At 38.4% G+C, this 25,901-nt stretch overlaps 1 protein-coding gene across 20 annotated transcripts in view; it reads left to right on the top strand.

Moving 5' to 3' along the window:
* The window catches only part of DLG2 (discs large MAGUK scaffold protein 2), a 1,005,161-nt gene that overhangs the window by 165,113 nt on the left and 814,147 nt on the right, over window positions 1–25,901 (top strand). For 14 of the 20 annotated variants that reach the window (XM_085216429.1, XM_085216427.1, XM_085216431.1 and 11 more), the window contains one exon: window positions 1,076–1,150. The exons of 4 other annotated variants lie outside the window; for them this stretch is intronic. In XM_085216429.1, the coding sequence (XP_085072555.1) occupies window positions 1,076–1,150 (75 nt within the window). The remainder of the gene's footprint in view (window positions 1–1,075; window positions 1,151–25,901) is intronic. 2 more of the 20 variants (XM_085216441.1, XM_085216447.1) reach the window with 1 other exon arrangement.

The following is a 25,901-nucleotide window of genomic DNA, read 5'->3' as shown; positions in this document are numbered from 1 at the left end:
TGATAAAGAAGAAAGCAGAAATAGGCTTTGTTAGTTAATGTTCTCAAATCAGACTCAAAATGGAAAGTAGCATGAAGCCTCATCAGTTCTGTTCTCAGAGATTGCCCTCCTTTGCTCTCAGCATGAGGAAAGATGTATTGTAGCTTCTTGCAATATAACTGTCTTAAATGAGAATAAAACAAAGGGCTGGTTGTTCTGTTTGTTTGTTTGTTTGCTTTTTATGTGATGTTCAGCTTCAGGAACACACCTAATTAAGGGAGTCCTCCAATTCAAGCAGCTAAATAATAGTTTGACTCATATGTGAAATGCTGAGAGTAATGGTGGCAGACAGTAGAATTTATTCTGAACTTTTCTTTAGAGACTCTGACCCAACCCACTGTTACAATTTGTTCTGATGAGCTCCAAACCTTTGCTAAAATGTAATTGAATCACTGCAAATGCAAGGGAAATTACAGGAAGATCAGCCTGAAAGCCGGATGGTAGCATCTTGCACTGCCATGTGGAACATTAGACTGAAAATTAACCCCTCACTCTTTTGCTTCTGCAAAGTTTCAGGGAACTGCAGGAGTCTTGCTCTTTTTCCTCTTCCATGTTCAACTTGGGGAGCAACCTACGTGTTCTACTCAGCAAAGAAACTCCCCTTGATAATTCGGGACAGATTTACTCCTCCTGGGAAATAGCCCTGGGGTGATTCAGGCTGCAGCTCAAATAGGACACGATACAAAAAATGCAGCTTGTTACGAAATGGGGAAAAAAAAGCTGGTTTTTTTTTTTTTTTACCTGCTCTGCTGTTGTTCCCTGAATGCTCTGTTGTGGAAGGAAACCAGATGGCAGCTGCTTGGGGTTCAGGTTGGATGAAGACTGCATTCACCCACCTGAGAACTTCACTGAAAAAGTAGTGGGTAAAGATTGATCCTATGAGCTGCAGATCTTATATGGTGATAGAAAAATGATTTTGTCAGGCCTAACAGTTACTAGTAAAATCCTAGATGCTCCATCTGGAATGGAGCCCATTGTGCCTAGTGATTGCAGCACGTACTGTGTTGTGTGTAATGCCATTTTCACTTGTTTGCAGCAGAGCCATGGCAGATGCCCATCCCACAAATGCTCAGTCGAAACACCTGCCTGGATACCCATTCAGCACTCTACCGTAAGTTTGAGCCTTTTAATGCAAAGCTTTGAGAGACTGAATGGTAAGTCTCTGTATTTGGAGCAGTGCTGCCAGGTAAAATTTCAAGACTTAGTGCTTGAGAAAGAATAGAAGCAAGTCGTAAGACCAAACCAAACTCTGTGGGAAGCCTGAGCTGTTGAAATGTCGGGTATAGAAGGGCTTCTTCAGAAATTCACCATCTTTTTTTTTTAATTCATTCCTTGTGGAGCATGGGGATCAGTGGCAAGCATGGTGTGGCAAGCATGGTTGTTGGTGGAATCCAAATCAAATGGAATGTGGAGTTCCTGCCACTTGCTCTAACTAACTGTGCTCCAGCTGAGCGTGATGACAAGGAGCCTGCTAGTTCTGCCCAGTTGTGGGCATGATTTGTGGGAATTAATCCGTATGCTCCTGCTGGGGCTGCCAGGAACAAGTGACATTTATAGCACCGCTTGTCCCCAGACTCAGATGGTAACACCATGACAGGGACATGCTTATTTCTTTTCCACTTTTTCATGAAAGAAAGACTGGTGATCCTGCGTGCTTCATGGACTAATAAGTGGGAAAATTAGTCCAGTGTAAGTACCTTTTGAGATGATGGGCAGTAAGTGAACTTCACTGGAGTGGAAATGGCCTGTTTAAATGCTGTCAATTAGATGGCTTCAGTGAGATTTGCTTTAACTATCAAGGACATAGTAATATTTGAAGAGAAAAAAGAAACTGCGGTCAAGTTGACACTGCATTGATTTATATCTTGTCTGAATATATGTTGTATATAGAGCCAAATCCTTGGATGCTGGAAGTTAGAGGGCTGACTAATAGAGCTATGATGATTTATCTCAGCTGAGGAGTTGGCAGGATTTAGGTGACATTTTCTTTGGCTCTAGACCACAGATTGATGTTGGTCCTCAGCTATCAACTTGTCACCATTTATGAGTAGATGAATGAGAAACAGATTCCAGTTTTTGTCCTCCTTTGGTCTCTTGCTGATCTTCAAAGTGATTCTAAACTCTGTATTTTTGGTTGTCTTTAAATTATGTTATAATTAATGATATCATTGTTAATCTATCTATGAAAATAGACCCGCATAAGCATATTTATTGAACTACTGAGCTAAACAGATGTTTTCTATCTGAGGAACTAGCCCAGTAACTAACTTCTAAGTCTTAATTATTTGTTTACATTCTCATAGAATTTGGATTGACTTTGTGATGTGGCCTGATTGTTACTTTGTTTGTATAGAGAGGGCTGTGGCATAAGCACAAATATAGCAGTGTGGTGCTCTCTGAAATGGAAATATTTGATAGTAAAAGTAATTAGGTCAGAAGCAGTTGCACTCAGTGATTTCCATTAACATCAAGAACTTTTTGGACAGTTACTTTCATAAGCTTCCGTAAGTAAAATAATTTTTCTTCCCATCTGGATATTTTTTTAGAATATTTCTTTCTTAAGCCATCAAAAATGAAAAGATTTAGATTGATTAGTCTTCGCTTGTTATGTTACACCAGACACGTGCATGCATGGGTAATTTCTATAGACCTGCTATCTTGTATATTTGCATATTGACACAAGAAATGGTAAACTGAGGATCAGGCTTTGTTGTCTTTGTTAGCACTAGAAGTGATCTAACATCAGGATAACTCTACAAGCAGTGTTATTTTTAAACGGTTACAGTGGGGAAAAAATAACAACAGAACACAAAAGCTTACTATTAGAATGCAGTCCAGTTGTTCACGTGGCTACTGTTTTCTGGAAATACAGAGTACAGCATGTGTTCATGAAATAATTGCCTGTTTTGAAGGTTGCTTTTATCTGTATTTAAATGTTGAATGGAGTGGAGGAGCTCAGCAATACTGCACACATAAGTTGGAGTTCACAAGACAACTCCTGTGCTAGTTCTTTTCTATTGTTTTGTTTTATTTATTAATCTATCTGTCTATCTATTTATTTATTTCCCATTAAGCCATTTCCTGTACAGCCAACCAGATTTTTCTGCCTATTTACTTGAATTTAGTATTTATAAACATTTATTTGTATGCCAGCTATGACAACTCCGTGCAACGACCATGGTATATGTTTGGATACCTCTCAAGTGCAGTGTAGGAAACAGTGTGAAAGAATGACTGTAAAGCAAACGGGGCAAACATCCTCTTTCACCCATGATGTCTGCATCACCCTGGAATCCATGAGTTTGGGAGAGATTTTTCTCTCTTTTTTCAGCAGTCTTTATAAAACGCGCTACATCCTCTCCTGGGATTGCCTTTGCCATCTAGTGCAAGAACCAGGAGATCTAGCAGTTATGTAACAGTCTGACGCTTTTGCAGTCCTTAATTTACTGTCTCTTTTGAATTTACTGATGATTCTTGCAATTAAGATTCTCAGTTCTGTTTGGCAACTCACCGTCTGCAAAAGAGGGCATAAGTGAACACTGACTTTCTGCACATTCACAATGTCCTTAATTAGGTTCATTTTAAATCAGAGAGTTTTAATCAAGGGAATTACCTAAGGGTGTCTTTGTCTGCAGTTACACTTTTAGTCATGTCTTCCAAAGGATTTGTAGCGTTTGATTATAAGATATTCCAAAAGGAGTTTCACTGTTTTGCTGTTGGCATGCTAAACTTTCCTCTTGTTAGGATGGCTTGCTTGCTAGATCTATTATGCAGAGATAATGAAGTATCACAGGCTGCATCTGTGTTGCAGAAATATTTGGAGTTAATGGCATTTTTTGAGGTCAGCATTCAACACATTCTCTGTGCAGTGTTAATAGATTCTCTCTGCTTTTTCACACTACAGAGGTCTTGGTCCATCATCCTAATCCCCTTCCACTCTTTTGGGATATCTTCTGCTACAAAGAAACAGCAGAAAGGAGTGGTAAAGGTTATCTGGGACACAAAAGATTTCTAGTGAGCGTCCTAAGTCACTGCTTTGCAGAGCCTCATTCAGTGCCATCTGACCCCTCAATGTTCAGAAGTAAACATGGACTTTGAGAACAGTGGAACCTGTATGAAGATTTTGAGAGCTGTGCATACTACCATAGCTCATACAATCATAGAATCAGCAAATCATTAAGGTGGTAAAAGACCACTAAGATCATCAAGTCCAACTGTCAACGCTTCCCCACCATGCCCACCAAACCAGGTCCCTCAATGCCACACTTCAACGTTTCTTGAACACCTCCAGGGATGATGACCCCACCACCCCCGTTGGAAGCCAGTTTCAATATCTCCCTAGTCTTTCAGAGAAGAACCTTTTCCTAATATGCAACCTGAATTTCCCCTGGTGCAACTCAAAACCATTCACTCTTGTCCTATTTGCTGATAGCTGGGAGAAGAGGCCAACCCCCACCTCTCTACAGCCTCTATTCAGTGAGTTGCAGAGAGTGACTGGGTCTCTCCAGACTGAACAATCCCAGTTCCCTCAGCCACACCCCATAAGACTTGTGCTCCAGACCCTTCACTGCTTTGTTGAACGTCTTTGGACACTCTCCAGGGCCTCGATGTCTCTCCTATAGTGAACTTTCCAAATCTCATGGGCTGTGGCTTTATGTAGATGCTACGCCGTGGGAATATAGTGCACTTTTTGGCTGCCAGCCTGCTTGGCAGCTGAGCCTGATGTCTTTCTGCCCTCACAAGGAGAGTAAAAGTCACTCCTTCCTGAACCCTGCGTACATATGTAGGATATTATGGTTCTGTTTACATGGGATAAATCAGTGAACAGATGATAAAGTTACTTTGGCTTTGACTTTTCCCAGTTTACTGGGAACACAGGAGGGACAAGAATACACTCTAGCCCTGCACAGTATCTGATTTTAGCTTGATCTGGGAGTTAGCTCATAAGCATTTCTGGTTCAAACTAATCAAGGATTTTCTTCTTCACTGAAGTTATTCTAAAGAAATTTGTACTTTTGGAAGGTGCCTTTATGTTAGTTCTGGTGGTTGTGCTTTATGTAAAGAATATTCTGACTCTTGTACAGTGGAGCCAAGTGGGAACATATTGAAACACGCATATTCTGTTTTGTTTTAATGCTCTGAGTCTGGAAGAATTGTTTCTGAAATCAGTCTTGCTCTCTTTAAACACAAAACAAATAAATGGCTCCATTTGGCCAGACTCACCACTCTCCTGAGACTTCACGTTGTGAACTGTGTCCCTTCCTCTCCTGTGTGGATGTGCTCTATAAAACACGTAAATAGCTCTGCACTCCAGAAAGAGTCCTTTTGCAGGGGCTCTTTCACTCTCTGAGCTTTAAGTCTTTTTCTATTAAAACACTGTTAGCTAATAAATTCTGTAGACAATCTGGGTGGTGGGAAATTTGTTTTTTTCTTTTTTTTTTTTTTTTTGGCTAATATGTGAAATATTTGAAAACTGAGCTATTAATACAATGCTCTGTTCTTGTGTCTTTCATCTTTGTGCTGATGGTAATGGAAAATTCGAAGTGCTAAAATTCAGCTTTGTTTTTAAAGGTGGTATTAAAGCAATACTATGCATGTTTCTGCTGGGTAATGGTATTCCTGCAGCTCTTCATCATTATCACTCCTGCACCCCTCCTTGTCCAGTGCTAGAGGCACTTTCCTGTCCACCTCTTCACCATTTAAAGAGGCTGTCTGTATCCTGCACTACTGAGATGCTGTCATCAATTTCCAGCTACTAAATCTGGTTTTAAACTAGCCACTTAAATCCCTCCTCTCCTTGCTCAACCCTCCGATGCTTTTTTCTCATTTGCATGCCCTCTCCCCTTCCCAATCTCCTCTATGATGGAGGTGGGGAAGAGCTGGGACATCTCTCTTGTAATCAGATTTATGGATTCAGTGGGGAAAAGTTCAGCTAAAGTGAGGTAGTGTTGGATTAGCAGTAAAGCACAGCACATCCCAGCAGGGCAGCAAATCCTTCATGCTTGGGCAGACAGAGGCAGATTCTAGCAGTGCATGTGTTAACAGAAGTGACTGACTCAGGAGCAAAATTTGAGAAAAACGGCAATAGGAACCACTTGGCGCTCTATTTAATCAAGGACTGAGGAAAGAAAAGGGAAATAAGACTTTAAAAAATGTAATGACACTTTGACAATGACATATATATACTTATGACCCATGTTGTCCTTCCTCAGGTTTTAGTTAATGTGACCCCAGTGGCACAAGGAGGGGGGGAGTTTCACAATTGCAAAAGTAGCTCAGAAATCCTTCAGATAAGGTAACAACTCAGTCTTAAAATTCAAATGATACACATTTAGTTGTACAAATCCACTATCGGCAGATTGACCCACTTAATTGCTTGACTTCATCATCAGGAAACATTTCACATGAGTTATTTACAATGAGTAATCTCATTAAGCACACGTTATGTGTAGGATATTTGCTGTCTTTATTGGTGTATTTATTTTATGAGAAGCACCAGGATGTTGTTACAGCACACTCAGTCACCCAAGTGCAGCAGTGCATAGCTGAAAACAAAATAAATCTATAATTTCAGATCTGCTTTAAGCTGAAACTCAGTATTGATCTTTATGACAACAATTATTTAAGGGGAAATTTTTATTGAAGAATTAGCTACCTAAAATTTCTGCAGCTCATGAGGTTTATGAGCAAATATATATACATCTATAAATAATATTTTTCTGGACAGGATTTTAGATTTCTGTTTCAAAGCCCGATTTAAAGTAATGTTCTGGCAGCATCATTGAAGTTTAAAAACAGTCTGCACATCCAACTTCTATAGTATTTATTATTTTTTATTCCCTGATGCAAAGCATGATTGGAGTATAGTTTTTCTGATAACACATACATAGCTTAAGTGTTATCTCCCAGGAGTGTTGATACTCCTAAGCTATGCTTTTCTGGCACAGGAAATTCCATGCTAAGGTCAAACACGAGTGATTCAAGTATTTTGAGTTTATGGACCTATACATAAAGTTAACTCCACTCTTTGCTTACATCCTGCAATAATCCACAAATATGATTAATAGTATTTCTTGAAGTATTTCTAGTCCCCAGTTAAGTGTTGAGTGTTCTTAACCAAAGGGTGGTTCAAGTGGAGCATTAAGACTGTACCTCCAGGTCAGTGACTCTTTCCTCCATGACAGCAAGAAACTGCACCTTAGCAAGGCACCTCATTGTGCCTGGTACTCTAAAAATGTATTGAAGAAGGTTGTGTAGAAGACAAAGAGTAGAAGTGATGCCCTGCTTGGGAATATTTCATAGAGATAGTGAAAGAGAAATTAATCTCTCCAGGTTTGTATTAACGAAGGTCTACAAACACTTTTAAGATACGGTTCATCCTTAGTCTATTTTTTAAAGTATGATCTGGGCTGTTGAAGGGCGTGCTGCTTTTGATTAATGATAAAGGTGATGTAGATGGCAATCTCTGGTCAAGGTGTCAGGTATATCCCATAAGAAGATTTCTCCATTTTGGCAAGGTGGTGACCAGCAGCTCATTATGAGACATTCCTTCTAGGCTACCCCAGTATCAGAATATCAGATGTTCCTTTGTAGATGTGTGAAGCTGATACTGACTTCTGATCAAAATGCAAATGAATGCAGATTTGGATCATAATCACAGAATAACCAAGGTTGGAAAAGACCTTCGAGATCATCCTGTCCAACCATCCATCACCAATAGTACTCACTAAACCATGTCCCTAAACACAAAATCCAACCATTCCTTGAACACCTCCAGGGTTGGTGACTCCACCACCTCCCTGGGCAGCCCATTCCAGTGCTTCACCACTCTTTCAGAAAAGTAGAATTTCCTAATTTCCTGGCATAACCCAAGACATAGAGCTATTCAGCATTTCACATAACCCTGTATTATATCAACCACCTATTTCCTTAATACCATGGAAACAAGTTCTATCTAACCATAACAGACTACATGTTTTAGTTCATTTTCATTTGTACCTTGAAATTGCAAGTCCTGTTTTTCATTCAGTACATGCCCTGTAATGCCATGCACATTTACGGGGATACAGAAAACTAAAGGTCTCTCATTATCACATAAATAGCTGTGAATAGCCATCTAGAATGTGTTCAAGATTTAATTGCCCAAAGTTCTGAATGTCTCTTGTGTTGTGCCTGGGGAATGTCCCTTCAGCTCTGTTGGTATCACTCATGTGCCACGACAAATGAGCATAGGAATCCTGCCCTGGGGCTGATCCTATATGTCATGGGAGCATTGCACAGGCATTTCTAAAGAAATGAACATTAAAAAATTCTGAAAAGGCTGATGGAATACTCATATCTTTGTTATTCGGGGCTTTTATATATATATATTTCCAGTTGGGAACAGTCATGCAAATTAGGATTTGTTGCTTTGTTTGTTTGTTTTGGGTGCTCTAGGGAAGCAAAAAATATAACTGTCTGTGAACCATATAATTAATAAACTGCTCTGTGCTACAGGAAGGCTATGAATTTTAGGTCTGAATACCCTGTGCTTTCAGGGCTTTGCAAATTAATACTCCAGTTATCCATGCAAGCAGACCTAGGTTGTGTTGTCCCTTCTGGGACTTGAGCATTGCCAAAAAACCAAAGGTTTTAGCTCAGCCTTGTTTGTTGATGGCTCTTGCAGTCTAAATGAAGCTTGTGTATACATCTGTGTGCCTCTGAGCTTTTCTGTTTGAGCATTTGCCTTTTTTTCATCTTATGTGAAGTCACAGGGACAAATATTTGTTTGAAATGTTTAATGTTCACTATGAATTCTGACACATCCTATCAATCATTCCAACTTACCTAGTCATCTGAGCCAAAGTAGGCCCATCTTTTTTTTTTTTTACCCTGGATACTTAATGGTATTTCCTTAGTGTCTGGACATCTTAGGATATTAATCTGTTGTCATAAGGCCTGTGACAAGAATCTGGGGAAAGCTATTGTCTCAATTTTAGAATTGAAGAAGGTATTGAAGGCCAGGTTGGATAGAGCACTTGGCAACCTTGACCTAGTGCCTGATCTAGTGGTTGGCATCCCATGGCAAGAGCTGGAACTAGATGACCTTTGAGATCATTGTGGATGGTGACGCACTGGAACAGATTGCCCAAGGAGGTTGTGGATGCCCCATCCCTGGAGATATCCAAGGCCAGGCTGAATGTGGCTCTGGGCAGCTTGGTCTGGTGGTTGTTGACCCTGCACTATCAGGGGAGTTAAAACTAGGTGATCACTGTGGTCTCTTTCAAATCAGGCCATTCTATGATTATATGATCCCTTTCATCCCAAACCACTCTATGATTCTGATACAATACACCAATACTATTTATAGAGGAACCTGATCCTTTGATTCTATGATTCTATGATTCTATGAATATGACTGCCACATAGAGGACAGTCAAGCATGTCACTTTTGGAACAAACATTGCACTCAAGAAAATTAACCCGTGACAGAATTGTTAGCCCAAATGTGCTGCCATATCTTCGTAAAACATTTCACTGGTCAGCTCTCAGAACAACCTTGGGGCTCTGTAAAAAAAAGAACAGAATGACAGAACAGGACATTATTCATTTGTAGAAAGGGAAGAAGCATTTTACACATATTTACAATCATAGAGTAACTTCTATGGAGTAACTTCAGGAAAAGATTTTGATAGGTTGTTTTGCCAGCCTGGGCTATCTCTTTATTTGGTTATTTACCTTCAACTTAGGAGCTGTGTTTGAGCTGTAGAGCAACAGGGCGACGGAGGTGTGTAGGAGCTGTCAGATTTGCAATCTGCTCTCCTGTCACTGTCGATGCTGAGAGCCGTGTTCCAGGGCAGCTACATTTAGAGGTGAAGTGTATTGCTTTGAGTTGTTTTTAACTTATGGTTATCTAAAATTCGATGTGCTATAATTAAAAGAAAAGCAAAACAAGAGAATGGCTGAAGCCTTTCCTCCCACGAATGCATAGTATGTATATGTATTTTTGTAGACTTTTCAATACCTACTTCATGCCCCTGGCACCTGAGCTTACCCTAGCTGTGTGGATCTCTGCTACATAAATACCATCGATCCTCATCCCCAGCTAATCTAAACTTGTTCAATGCCAATCCTTATTTGCTGTGCCACTTATCAATCTGACAGCGGTGGTATTCCCTTCATTGACACTACCAGTCTGGGATTTCCTGACTGAAGGATGAGCCTTGAATTATTTTGAGCGATATTCGTATTTGGACAACCATTTACTATCTTAAAACTGTTTGGCAACATGGAACGAACAACCAGACAAACTGTTTTAGAGGGAAAAGCAGTGATTTCTAGCACTGGATAGCCAGCAGTGGGATTTAAATGTCATGACAGTAGCAGAATGGCAACACTGCACTGCAGCACAGAGAATAAGCTTCAGAAGACTGAATCTAGCCAATTGTTGTTACAGGAAGCACTGTCATGTCCTACATCACTCAAACTTGGAAAAGATTCACTGTCACTCTTCTTCTAACCTCCACTGTTGCCCTGTGCTGGCCTCTGCTGCAGGATACATATGATAGAACAAAGCACGACACACAAAAAGCCACTGTTTAAAGATAAGTCTCAGTTGGAATGCCAGGTGAATGTCTTATCAGAGAATTTGTGATCTACCTCAATTTTGCCCCTTGCTGCATTCCAATCTGTGGCAGATCTGCATGGTAGATAGACCTTTTCATTCTAAGCTCTGTCTGAGCATTCTAAGGAGCCAATTTATGTCACATTTGACATTAGCAGACTTACTCTATTTAAATGGTTCATAAAATTATAGAGTAGCCATAGCAGATAGAAGAAAAAATCCCAACTGGAATTTATAGCTCTGCAGCTGATGGAGGTCTGCAGTTGATACTTAGAGATAAGGTGTGGTAACTCATCAAGTACAGTGATATTTCCCATGGAATATCTCTCTTGCAATCAGCAGATTAGAGGCTTGTTATGCCTGAGGTTATGGATGGACAGTTACTTGTGAGAGATAAGAACTCATTCAAATAAAAGATAAGTGGAACAAACTTCTGTTGTCAGATATGTTAGATTTGCACTGGCGTAACAAGACGCCAGTTTGGTTCTTCATTCTCTTCTTGGCTAGCTAAACTTTAAAACCAGAATATTTGACTACTCTCGTGAGTAGGTTGTTTGTTTTTTTGTTTTGTTTTTGTTTTGTTTTGTTTTGTTTTAATAGAGAAAAAACTGCTTTGCTAATATAATCTTAGTGTTTACCTTATTGATTCTTAACAGTAATACAATTTTTACTTATCAGATATAGACTTATCAGATTTCTAGAGTAGTATGTAGGCTTATTCTACTTGAATATAATCTAATCAGCTATGCATTTTCCCCCCCTGTAGATACATGTATGAATAGTGCTTTAAGAGATTCAAGGGGTGGTTTAAACAATGATTTTTTTCTGCTTTCTTTCTCAAAATTAAAATTGCAACAAACTTTCTGAAATAACAATTCTATTGCTATACAGCATCTTCTATAACAAAAAATGTTTTTATTTTGTTTATTTTTATACATTGTTTGTGGCTTATATGGCATTGTGGAGCTCTTGTAAGATTATTCACAATCTTTTTATTCCATGTAATAGTAGGACTTTGTATCTCCTTTCATTTCTGTGAAATCAATGGCAAAATTGATTTTGGAATAAAAGTAGAAGGATGTCCTCTAGTTTATCACCTCTTATAATTAAAGAATTTGAATTAGGTTTGTCATTTCACAGCATTCACAGTAGTAGTGTAGCAGATTGCATGCTTATTGAGTTCTTACATATGCCTAACTAATGTTAAGCAATAAGCTTTCTGAAAAGGGAGCTTACTAAATGCTCTATTTATGAAAACCAATCTTGACCTATATTAATTTATATCTGATTATTTTACTATCTTTAAATGTTTTTTTGGACATGGAAATCAGATGCTATTTTTTATTTTGGCCTTGCTTAACAGTGATAATCTACAAACCACGGCAGCTACGTGGCAGTGAGCTGTTTTGTGTTCTGGTTTGCACGTGATTAACTGGATTGCCAACTTATCACCAAGTACTTATTACTGGTTAATTTGCATAAATTGCAGTATCATGACTGATCCAGTGCAAAACTTTGTGGTTTTAGAAACACATATTTTATGCTCTTATTTTAGTTGAGAACGTTTAAGTGTCAGAGCTCCGAGTTGAAGCTACCAGTGTTCAAGGTGATATAAACATAAATATTTTACAATAACATGTCTTTAAAGCATATAAAATTAAATGTGAGTGGTTGCTTTTAAGCAGATGTTCCACAATCTTCAGTATATTAATACCCTACAGTTTATACAGTCTTCTATGCTGTTGTATTGTCATCTTTACACCTTTGTTCTTAACTTATTATTTCTTTTTATCCATCATGACTGAAAAGACTGTCACACCTGCAGAGGCCTCAGATTTATCTTGCTTTCTGAGCAGAAGCCAATAGACCCCAAATGTCACAAAATTGAAATGGCTGGATAATAACAAATTGCTTTTTGTCCTTGCTGCTATTCTCTAAGTGGTCTGGGCTATCACGAAATGCTGTCTCTGACAGCCAGTCTAGTAGTCAGGGATATATTACAGGATTGCAACATCTTGGGTCCACGTAAACACTAAAGTGGCTAACATATAGTTTAGACAACATTCAAGTCCCAAATCCAAATAGGCAATTCATGAAGTCCATTCCCATTCCTGTTGTCCTTTCCTCGCCACAGGGATTCCTGCAGGACTTAAAGCACCAGAGTACTCAGAAGTAAGTTTCCCATCCTTTGTGCTGAAGCTTCTTTCATTTCTTTTTGTAAAAATGGGCACCTTTGGTAGATAGGATGGAGACTTCCTCTGTCTGAGCCTCATTCACTGCTGATGAATGTAGTGCTCTCCTGGAAGGCGGAAACTGGGGGTTTGACCTCCAGCATGAAACTTGTGTTGAACTCTGAACTTCAGTTCACAAAAATGCAATATTAAGAGTACCTCATCTTCCATCCATCTTTTGAGGGGAAAGGATGAAGCAATAACCTCTACTCAAAGAGACAACTTTGGTGTATAAGTAGAGGAGAGGGTTGTAGGCAATGTGTCATAACCTCTTCTAGGTGCACAGGTCAGGCGGATATCTCCAGTAGGAGATGGATAAATTCAGAAATATCTTTTAGTCACTCTTGTTGCTCCCTGCATCCTACAAACATGCTGCTTTTTCTGAATTTTGTTATTTGTCATTTTCATGAACTGCATTGCAGGAATCAGATCAGGCAACTATTAGCGTCACCACGCATTCTTTATGAGTCGCTGGCTAATTCTACTGTGCTGCTCTCAAACTGTGGCAGAAATATTGATGACAATATACAGTGTCACCTTACAGGCATCATAAGACCCCTAGAGTGACCCTAATGGTGCAGCCTAGGGAGACACTGGAAAACATATCAGAAATTCCACAGAAAATTACCTATGTCTTCAATTAAGTCCAAAGCGGAGTATCGTATCAACATGACAAAACATCTTTAAGCAAATAATTTCTTTTTATAGTGTGAGAATCACAGAATCACCAAATTAGGTCACATGGGTAGGTATCTAGATGGGTCTTGAATATCTCCATAGAAGAAGACTCTAAAACCTCTTCCAGTACTCCGTACTTATTTTAAAGAAGTTCTTCCACTTATTTGCATGGAATTTCCTATGTGCAAATTTTTGGTTATTGCTCCTTGTCCTATTGCTGTGGACCACCATGAAGAATCTGGCCTCACCAATTTACCTCCCACCTCCTTTTAGATATTTATAAATATTAATCATATCCTCCCTCAATCTTCTTTTCCCCAGACTTAACAGACCCTGGTTACTCAGACTTTCCTTATATGGGACATATTCTGGGCCCTTCATCATCTTTGTGGCCCTCTTTTGGAGTCTTTCAAGGAGATCCCTCTTGAAAAGGATTGCAATTTTTTTTGTTTGTTTGTTTGTTTTTGGAAGAATGTAATAAAAATGTAGGTATTGGTTATAGATTTAAGTTGTCAAGGTTTGTTTTTTTTGTTTTGTTTTGTTTTGTTTTTAATATGTTTTTACTGGGCTTTCTTCGAGCTACACTCCATACAAAAATAAGAAGCAAATTCTACCTACAGCTGTAAACTGAGTGGGTGAGCAGCAAGAATGTGAGCTGTGATAGGGTCTTACGTTATATCAGTTCAGTTCAAACCTGCAGGACCTTTGCATAAGTCTTTGTAGATGGACATTTCTATGCTAATTTATGGAAGCAAAAAATTGGGAGCCACATTAGTTAGGAACATTAAATTGCATTGCTTAGAAAATCCAGGTGATTTAAAATACTTTGGGAAGCTCAGCAACATCATGACATACAGTTTCACTGAACTTTAGCTCACTTACTTTCTACTTTCTAAAGATAGTAATACGTGTTGTCAAGAATAGTCTGTCTTATTCTGACTGATCACCTCTTCATTTGACAGACTGTAAGAAAAGATTAGGTGTCACTGTGAGTAGCTCATGAATTAGATTTCAGTTCCTTATAAAATAATTGAATAAATATCTGCAGATGAAATCAGTAAAATCTAGAGGGTAATAGAAGTTTTGAGTAAACAAACAGCATGATTTTTATAGAGAACAAATCATGCAAGACACACTTAATTGCTTGTTTTGATAGAATTACTAAATTATTAGCTGCTGCTTATATTTTTGGGGGATAGACTTTCTAAAACATCATGAGCAGTTAGACTTCCAGCTCCTGCTGATTTTAAGAGCTTGCTACATTATCTCCTGAAGTTTTAAAGAAAAGTTCATCTTAATTGGCTTGGAGTTTAGTCTTCCTACATGACTTCCCAGACCCCCAGGAGTGACTGTGCCCAGATGGATATATATTGAGCAACAGAATGATGCTGGCATTGCTTCTAACCATTATTATATGCAGGCTTGCTTGATATTTTCGTTGATTATAGAAAAGTCAGGCTCAAATCATCACACCAAGGAAATGTGCAGGCCAGAATTTAGCCATGAGCTTTAATATAATACTGTAGAACAAGGACTTTCTCCAAAAAAACACTGAAACACTTGTGCTAGGAAAATTTAGACAACTGGAGAAGAAAACAGAATTTTATCAACTCTTTTGATCAACAGATCAAAAATCTTTTACATTATGCTTAATTTTTTTGGAATTCATAGAATGGTTTGGGTTAGAAGGGACCTTTAAGATCATCTAGTTCCAACCTCTATCCCTTTAGAGGGACACCTCCCTCCAGACCCCTCACAGCCCCATCCAGCCTGGCCTTGAATACTTCCAGGGAGGGCAGCCTGTTCCAGTGCCTCACCACCCTCACAGTGAAGAATTTCTTCCTGATATCTCATCTAATTCTACCCTCTTCCAGTTTAAAGCCATTTCCCCTCATCCTGTCACTACATGCTCATGTAAAAAGTTTCTCCCCAGCTTTCCTGTTGACCCCTTCAGGTACTGGAAGGCCGCTATAAGGTCCCCTTGGAGCCTTCTCTTCTCTAGGCTGAAAAGCTCCAACTCCCTCAGCCTGTCCTCACAGAGGAGATGCTCCAGCCCTCTGATCATCTTTGCGGCCTTCACCTAGACCTGCTCCAACAGCTTGATGTCCTACTTGTGTTGGGGGCCCAAGAAGTGGATGCAGTACTGCAGGTGTGGTCTCATGAGAGCAAAGTAGAGGGGCGGAATCACCAATTAAAATTATTTTAATTCATCTAATTACACTGAATGGAAGCAAATTCAGGGAAAATTAATTCAGCTAAATCAAAGAAAGGATACAGTAGCACTGACATATAACACACACTTTAAAACAGATCGAGTTGAAAGATTTAAGAGAAGTCAATGATTTGGACCAATAAATGTAAATCAGTTAACTCATTTCAACTGTCAGAACTCCTTGCAATGAAATATGGTCATGTCTACTGCCATTATATAATGGGAAGTTCTCCAAAGGTAGAAAATATTGAATTTGTTTTACAAGTGAAAAGCTGAATCACAGTTGGTATTTTAACAGGAATACAAGAGGGAGATTTGGCTGAAGCTAACAATATCTTGTTTGAAACAGATGTCCTCCGGCAGCTAGTGGTCAAGATCGAGGAGAAGTTGCAAACAAAAGATACAGGAGGTATTTCTGAGATATAGCAGCAGAAAATGTATGGCAGACAAAGTTACATTGAGATCAGTCATTCAGAACTGTGATGGAGAAAATCAGAAGAACAGGAATAATGAAGATAAGGCAAGATAAGACAAAAGGCTATTGAATTGGTAACTAGTGGAGAAAGTTTTATCAATTGTGTAAAAAGTTGGTTGCTACTACTTGAAAATCATGTAGAGTTTAAATGAAGGCAAAATCAGCAGCTAACCTAGAAGCTAATTAAAAATTAAAAAAGAAAATATTTAGAGTTTTTCTTTTTTTCCCCCCAATGATCTGGTTGGTCTCTGCATGTCTTGATGATGACTGAGGACCTTTGAGATTTCAGGCTGTGGTCCTACTTTAGGTAGAATTATCACAGATGAAATCATGAACATAATGAAGTTAGTTTAGTGTCAGTTGTTTTCAGTGTTGACAGAAATGCCAACTTAAGATGATTTAATGGCAAAGAAAATGGAGGGGCATGAAGCATCTTCAAGGCTGAAATTCAATAAATTCAGGTATTGAGTGAGATGTGTTATTCTCCATACCTCTAATCAAAGAAAATTAAAAAGTCTATGGAGGTGCAGAGCAACATAAAGTTTGGTTCTGAAAGATCGTTGTAGTCAAAACAAATTAATCTTCTCTGATAAGTATAATCTACTTACTGATCTGAAGTTTGAAGATAATATTTATCAACCAGCAATCATTGAAATAATAGGTGTAAATCTAAGTCATCCACCAAAATCTGTACTGGCCCAAAAGGATAAATTGCAAGTAAATAATTTAATCGTTTGTGTATAACAAAAAAGAAAAAAAAAATACAGGACATAATACAGGGTTTCTTATAACTTACAAAATCAGCTTATGGAACCATTTCTCAAATAGTTCCTCAATTAAATACCATCGTTAAATACTTATTCGGATTCTGCTTCTAAATCGTAGTTAGTTTGAATCAAGAGTTAATTTTACCATGAATAGAATGATATGCCATTTTGATTGCTCTTGTGTGATGCTATGTTGTTCTTTTCTAGAAGGATAACTCAGTGTGATTCAGATTACCTGAAAACATAAAATGAGAGAAAATACAACCATCATGTGGGTGAATTGCCCCTTATTGGCAGCAATCGATACAGAATTACTATCTCACAAGATCCTTTTGTAGCTTTATACCGTTAACTTTCATTTGTGCTGCTGTGGGTAACTCAATATCTCCTGCAAACATTGTCAGCTACCTGTTATTCTCTTTTTCAGATGATTTATGACTACTTTGAATTGCGTATGTGCTAACAGAGACTTCACTAAATGCTCCCTTCTATGGTGAAAACATATCTTTCATTACTATCCTTTATTTTCAATTCTTGGCAAACTCTTAACTCATTGGAAGATCTCTCCTCTGAACTCCCAAGAGTGTAATTTCTTTCAGGGGTATTGATAAAAGATAGTCTAAAACTAGTTCTTGACTTCCTAGTACACATTTTATGGATCTGTCCTAAAATCTTTATTCTTCACTTCAGTTTGAGGTAGTTCTTCTGAACTGCCCCATGTAAAGAAAGATACAATAGGAGCAGAAGTGTCTTGGGAAAAGCACTAATCCTCATTACAATCATCTATAGACACTTGCAGAGTCAGACTGAAGTCAGAGTAGTCCTCAGAGCATAAAGAGGAGGATAAATAAAAAGAAAGAGTCAGGAATTAAGACACGGAATTAAAGGCTATAGAAGATCAAAGAGCAGAATGTAAAGGTATGATGGAAAATAACATTTTTAGCATGTTAATGTCCAGATACTGCTGTTTGGTGGGAATGTCTGTGTCTAGCTCCATCCAGGTCAACTGCTCACATCCAGTTCCCAAGGCCGATGAAAGAGTAATTAAATTGAAGCATTGTGTTTTTCTAGAGAGTGTTCTGTTAAGCTATTCTTTTCAAGGATTCTAACTTTTCTTAACAAACAACATGTAAATGCGTGAGTGCTACATCCCCAAGCATCCACTGTGTTGTTCTTACACTCTTGGGACCTGAAACTGCCCTGAACCTCTTCCCTTCTGCCATGCACAAATTATATTCACATTGTAGGACAGTATGATTTTCTGTCTATTCATGTGCTGAGTGCTTAATGCAAAATGCACACATATTATGACAATAAATACTGAAATAGCAGAATTCTTGAAATTAGCCTCATCAAAACTTTTGCTACTCTACAGAGGGTTAAAATAAGTGGTTAATGCCTAGTTGCACCCGTAGGTGTAGAGGAAGGATATCGTTAGAGAAGGTTTAATGGGAACACATGGTATTCTGGCCATTCGCCCAGTGATCTTATACTGATTGGTGTTTTGGTGGGAGGAGAGGCTCTTTCTCTTCAAATATTTTGTCAGTCATTAATTTTAAACTCTTCCTGTTTGTCTTGAAGTACTGCAGCAGTGTTCAGTGATGCCTGAGCACATGTGAAGCTACGATACCCATTATTACTCCCATTGCTCCTAATGCATACTGATTTGATCCAGGCCCTGTGCAAAGGTGCTTCTTCAACATCAGCTGTTACTTTCCTTTCTCTGTGTTTGTGCAGGTTATATAGCAAATTTCAAATGGAAAAGTATTTTGTTTCTGTTTTCCTAGGTGATCTCATGCCTTATGTTTAAGGGGTGTAAACTCCACTGTTATTCACCAGGCTGAGCTGATGAAAAGGAAGATGAGGATACTTTAAAGGCCTCCCTTAAGTGTTTCAAAGATGCTTTACTTCAGTGGATGGGGAATTCACTGAATTCCTAAATTGAAAATGATGCAGAAGCAAGACAGGGAGAAAGAAAGCAAGACCCTAAAGAAGGATAAAGGATAACAGGGAAGAAGAGAACAGATCATGAGACTATTTAATGCAAGCCTGGAAAGCTTGTAGCTGGTAGCTAGCACTTGATGGTGTCTGCTTTTGCAGCTTAACAAATATTAGACAGTTGGTGCTTATGTAAAGACTTCATTTTACCTTAAATTTTACTCTGCTATCCTCCCACTGGTTTTTCCACTTGAGGATGTATTTCTTCATAACTCGACCTGGGAAAGTTTATTAAAGATAGGAATGGTCCTTTTTTATTCTTTTTTTTTTTTCTTTAAATCCTTTAATGAAAAGGGAGTGCCCATTATTGCTAAATGTACTGTTCCATGGCTGCATTAGGGAAAATCAGAACATGTTGGCAGAAGTAAGACTAGACCTATTGGCTCACGGATCTCATTTCTATGCTTGGATACCAGAAACCTTTATTCCTTAAGGATATAAGGATATAAGACTGTTGAATGCTTATGAAGTCCTTTCCAAGTTTGCATAACCTCTCTGTGGGTAAAGTAGTTTCAGGAGTTCTGCTTATTCTCATGAAAGTAAAGTAATTGAAGTTTTCCAAACTTTAGATTAGCCACTTAATGTACCATGGCCCTTGAAGAGCAAGCCAAGTACCCATTCTGTCCCACTCTTCCATGACTTATTAAAGGGTTGCTCTGGGTTTCAGAACTTCTCTATGGAGCGCAGAACACTAAATTGTGCAAGGGAAAACAAAATAGTGTGCACAAAGAGACTGGAAGGTGGGCTCACTTATCACTATCAATGAAAATAAGAAATGAAAAACTGAAACTATGTTTGGGACTGGAAGTAAACTAAAACATTTTATGTCATCTATTTCTTTTTTCTCTGCAACTACCAAACAATCTTTTAAAACAGTAAACCAGTTATGACTAAGCGTATTTGAGTTTCCTCCATAGTCACAATTGCTCTCTACAAAGGTTTGCCTCTCTTTTTGGTCTGGGAAGTGCTCCCATCCACAGCAAGTGTGGACAGAGAAGACGACAGTCTTCTCCCCAGTATACAAAGAGGAAGAAGTGTAAAGCACAACATGGTTCCTAACAATAAGACACAGGCAGTGCATTATGTGCCCTACTTTCTTCCATAGGATGTTACTGTTGGGAGCACTGAATGAGTTTTTCAGAAGCACAGGCTCTTTTTCATAGTTGGAGCTGGAAACTGGGGATCTTCATTTGTTCTGTGCTCATACCAGATGCATTATTCTGCATTTATGATCATAGTTAATTCAAAACAAAGGGTTAAAAAAAGTAATTTGATATAGATTTCTATCTCCGTTCCTTTCTAATTAGCCCAGAAACATCAATTCCCACCTGCAATCACGTGTGGTTCTGCCATTCAGACCTCCAAACAACCATTAATCTGAGTTTTATCAATTACAGTTTCCTGGTTTCTCCCAGAAATATCCTCAGCAAGGATTTACTGGAAAAATTGTTGTAGGCAGGATTGGGAAAAGTGCATAAGGATTTCCCTGACACACAGTGTCCTAAGTATTCAGTATAGTTTAATCAGGCATGTTCTGCAACTGCTAACCAGGCGAGGGGAGATACTAGAGGGATTGTTCTTGCTGTCCTGGGGGTTTGGAAATATGGAGTTAAACTCCTTCATGCTAGGCATATTAAAACTTTTGCACCCTAATCTTTAGGTGCAGTTTGAGAAGAAGCCTTATATTTTTTTTCCTGTAAGACATCTTCAAGAGAAAAAAAATGAAGGTTTAGTTGAATCAGATGTATGAAAAGAAATGACTTCAGCAGCAGTTCCAGGAAGTGTGATGCCAGCTGTGGTTCTCAGTCTAAACTCTTCTAGGAGAAGCTTGAATCTGAGGAAACATGAGAGTTTGGACACAGCCTCTCTAGGGCATTTTGTCATTTCTGGTTTCCTCTTGCTCAGTACACTGGTTCTGTGTGAGATTCACTTCAGCTGCTTCGCTTGTCTTGATCTCATCTGTAGATAATTTATCTGATTCTATTATGAAAAATTAGTGGTAGTCTGAATTGTATTCTCATGGCAGTGGCAATCCTGAATATCACCAGGAACTTCTTTTTTTTTAATTATCTGTATGGTGCCTCTCCCACTGCATGAGCAGACATAACAGAACAGTAGCAAAAATCCCAAAGCAGCCCATGATAGCTCCGTGATATCAGTAGAACTATATATTATTTATGCATACTTGAATTTTAATGAAGAGTAATGCCATTTGATCATTAGTTTAGAAGCCAAAAATACCCACCATTTATTTGGTGACTCTGAGCTGTCTCCCTTTCCAGATATTACATTTTTATTCCATTTCCCAGACAGAAGATATTAAATGTCAATGTTTGACAGGCATTATTTTTGTTACTCTACCAGTAAGTAATGCAGATCATCACTTACTGTAAGGATTGACTGGGATCCAGATGGAAGGTTCTTATTCACAACCCCACTCTGTTATATACTGAAATGAGCTACAACATAGCGATGTTGGAAGTTACATAATTCAGTGAATAGGTAAGACTCAAGCAGATTCTTTTTCAGTACTCTGAGAACAGATTGCTGTATAAAGTGCATTGCAAATGGCCATGGGTAATCTTGTCCTGGCTGAAATAAATGACAGTGTTTTCTTTGTCTTTCTTTAGATCAAAATGTTACCTTCTTGCATCCCGTTTCTTGTTCAGGTCATTCAGAATATAGTTCCCTTAGGACATCTGAGCCAGTTTGCTGTGCACCAGCAAAATGGCTGTGATTTTCCATGGGACCATCTGTCCTGACTTATTCAGCATATGAGTAAAAGTCACAGTTAGAGAAGTCCTCTGGAATGAGCCTGAAAAGATTTTACAAAATGACCTGTCTTTTATTAAGCAAATTTGCCTGAACTTTGACAGTCTTCATGTTCAGTTTTTGAAAATGGAAAATGAATAATGTGGGTAAAATAGGTGGTCAAAGGTAGAGTAAACTTCTTCATGCTTCAGACTCGGTGCTATAAGGAGGGAAAAAAAAGATGCACCTGGAATTTCTTTCCCTTCCTCAGTAAAACCTCATGGGAACAGAGCCAAAGTAGTAACTCTTATTTTATACATATATATTTAAGTAGAAAATTATATATTAGACAAAGCAATGGGGAAGTGACCTTGTAAGCTTGTAAATGCACTCAAATCACTACAACGTATGAAGTTTAATTTGCTTCTTAAATTGAAGTTGAAGGTAGGTCTGTGTTCAATATGTTCAGTTGATCTAGGAAATGTACCTTGTTCTTGGAATGCTTTTATTAGACCTTAGCAGTTTTGAATATGCTTGTTCTCATATTTTATTGAGATGCCACCTGAAAACACAATTTAAAGGTTCATTTTAGCAGAAGATGTGACATAAAAGTTGAACAGGTTGGTCCAAGGTAAAAGTGAAGGGATGAGTTATTCCTTAGGCTATGCTAGAATTATGAAAAGAAAATTAAAATAGAGGTTGGTGGAAAGTGCAAGACATTGCAAAATAGGCAAAGAAAGGGAATGAAAATGGCAGAAAATGTGGTAGTAGGCAGCAGAGGGGTGGAAATTAGAAAAGAATCAGTAGAAAGAGGTAAGAGGGGCAGGAAACAAGGCAATACTATAAATAGTCAGTGTCTCTTGGGAAGAAATAGCTGTCATCTTGTTATATTCCTACAAATTGACACTTCTATCACAGTTACTGTCAGCGATATTCTGCAAATGCTCCATTGCAAAAATGTTAAAGACTTACTGATGAAAATGTCATTTTTTTTTTAAGAGTGCGAGTAAAGATACCAAAGTTCAGCTCCTAACTGCTGATAAATCCCAAGTCTTAGTAGTTCTCTGTAACTTACAGTCCAGACAATTAATACTTTGAAGTGACTTTTTGAAGTGCAGAAGTATAAAAATATCTACAGGAATAAATCCTAACTCAAAGCATTCCCAAGTTGTTCCTGTTATGGCACTATGTTTCCACTTGTTTGTAACTCCAACAGTTCCCATGCTGGACGCCTCAAGTGTCTGTGAATATGCCCATGAGGTTGAGAATGCCCTTCCTGAGAAGACAACTGCCTGGGTACCCTTTCTCTATGGGAGCAGTTGCTCGTATGGAAATACAGGTTTTGTAATCAGCTGAAATCTGAGCTTTTGGCTGTATAGCCTAACTATGGTCTTAACTATGGTCTTAACATTCTTTTAAATGTAGTATTTGTAGATTTATTAACTAACTTCTTTTATGGAATCCAGAAGACAGTTATTTCTCTTTACATCACATTAGGAGATCAAAGAAGAAAAACTATGGCTTTTTCCAAAAGCAGTTTTGATCCCTAGTTCAGCCTTACTTAAAAGAAGTTAAGGTCTACTCTGCTATAGGTGGAGAGAATATATTCAGTGCATCATTACAGGTTAGGGGCTGACCTGCTGGAGAAGAGCTCTGCAGAGAAGAACCTGGGTGTCCTGGTGGACAACAGGTTGACAATGAGCCAGCAGTGTGCCCATGTGGCTAACAAGGCCAATGCACCCCAGCATTAAAAAGAGCATGGACAACAAGTCAAGGGAGCTGATCCTCACCCTTTACTTTACTCTGGTGTGGCTCTGTGTCCACTTCTGGGCTCCTCAGTTCAAGACACGGAACTGCTGGAGAGAGTCCAGCAGAAGACCACAAAGATGATTACGGACCTTATGAGGAAAGGCTGAACGACCTGGTCAGTTCAGCCTGGAGAACAGAAGACTGAGGTGGAATCTTGTCAATACTTACAAATATCTGAAAAGTTGGTATCGAGTGGATAGAGGCCAGAATCTTTTCAGTGACAGAACAAGGTTGCAGAGGGTACAAACTGGAACATTTGAAGTTTCTTCAAATATGAAGATAATCTTCTTTACTTCAAGGGTGACAAACACTGGAACAGGCTGCCAAGAGAGGTTGTGGAGTCTCCTTCTCTGGAGATATTCAATGCTGCCTGAACACCTATGTGTGTGACCTACTATAGGGAACCTGCTTTAGCAGAGAGCTGGCCTAGATGATTTCCAGAGGTCCCTTCCACCTATTACGATTCTATGATTCTGTAATATGAGGTCAGGACATTTGCTAAAGAATTCCAATTTACAGTATAATTACACATTAAAATTACAAAAAAATCAGCAGTGTGTTGGGATCATTTAAATACACCTAAATGCTCCATACCTTTATATCTGCCTGTCTGATCTTGTAGGCTCATATTTCCCTTAAGAAAAGCAAATGAGACAATACATTTCAGTGTGGCTATTCCATGATTCAGGTCATCAGCTCATTTCCTCACTAACTGTTCTTAAGTCAAACATAGTCTCAGACTTCATTGCTCAGGTTTTCAAGCAAGTCTTTATCTGAAGCTGTATCACTTTCATCTGTATACTCTAAAATATGTCAACCATCACTTCCTCAATTATCTGTGTGTTTGCATATAGTTCTCTTTCAAGATACAGTAGATGTATAAGTAACTGTCTTTACATGTTGCTGCTTTCTGAAAGGCTTTTAGAAATGTAGAATTTGTGTTAATTGTTAGAAAAATGATAACATTCTTAAGGCAATTATGTTTGATGAAGTATGCACAGATACTGTATGCACATAGTGTCGGTTGTCATTATGCATTCTCAGATAGATAACTTGAAGATGCAAAACTAGATAGAATATGTAGTAAGAGTAGTGTTTTCTTTCAAATAGGACAGAGCAGAAGAAAAAAGATGTCAGTTTTTATCAGAGGATTTGGAAGTTTTGCTAAAACAAAACAAGTAGTGTCATGGGGTTATGCTGATCATTCATTTTGTTTGCTTGCAGGGAGCTTAAATTCAATCAATAAATTATCCTTCTGAATATCCTGAGGTCTGTGTACAGGGAATTTCTGTAATGCAGCAAACTTAAGCAAGAACATTTTGGAGCATTTACACTGAGAAAGAGTTGCCAGGAGGAATGAATCCAAATGGCATTAAAATAGTAAAGCTCTTAGCAAATTTAATGGTATAGAAAGACAAGTTATTTTGCATTCTAGGCTACGTACTGAATTTAAGTGCCATCAAGAAGCTGGAAAAGAAAGAATATATAAATGCAGCTAAAATATAGATTTGGTACTTAAATTAATTGGAAAAACATGGAAATCATGCTGTGATTTAATCTATCCTTAACCTAGTCCATGACTTCTAATTCATGAAGTAGATTGAATGCTGGAATAGATTGCAAATATGTCAGAAGCTTTAATTTGAACTGCCAGCAGGATAGAATGGATTGTGTGTGCTGCCCAGATACTAGCAACATTTCTCATTGTTGTCAAAGAACATGCCAGCCGTTCCTGGCCATGCTGGCAAGGAAATCAATGGCCAGTGTGACATTCTAAAGTTTTTTGAGCATTTCAACTCCTTTCAGCACAAAACTGTCCAGTTCACAGAGATGAAGTTTCCAGTGTCTCCCCATATGGTAAGCATAATATTGGATTTAGGATTTGCAGAAGAATAATATTAAGAAAAGAGAAAGCAGTATTTAGGAACTGAACATGACCTGCAGCAAGTTGCCTCGTGTACCCCTGCTAAGCTGCTCTTCAATTAATTCTGTTATACTGGCACAGTTAGAAAGGTTTGGCTTGCTGATGTAGAAACAGGAGGAGCTTTTTCCAAAGCAGTATAGGGTGCCAAGCAGCAACTTATACTCCCAAAATTACCAATTTAAAATATATTTTATTGAATAAAGACATTATAACAATTTAAAACACTTCAAGTACAGTCAAAGAAACTCAGTTTCATAGCACTCTTGTACATTACTAAGGATTTTCACCCAAACATTTCTTCTAAATGAGCTGTAGGTGCTATAGGATGGCACTAAGATGCTGACCATTAATTTCAAAGACACTTGATTGTTACCTGTATACACTTTGTGCCTTTTCCTTTATCCTGGTCTTTTT

This window comes from Meleagris gallopavo, chromosome 1 (assembly GCF_905368555.1).
Source record: "Meleagris gallopavo chromosome 1, MGAL_WU_HG_1.1, whole genome shotgun sequence".
Taxonomy (NCBI): Eukaryota; Metazoa; Chordata; class Aves; order Galliformes; family Phasianidae; genus Meleagris; species Meleagris gallopavo.
The sequence above is the reverse complement of the archived record's forward strand: the minus strand, read 5'-3'. Positions and strand labels throughout refer to the sequence as shown.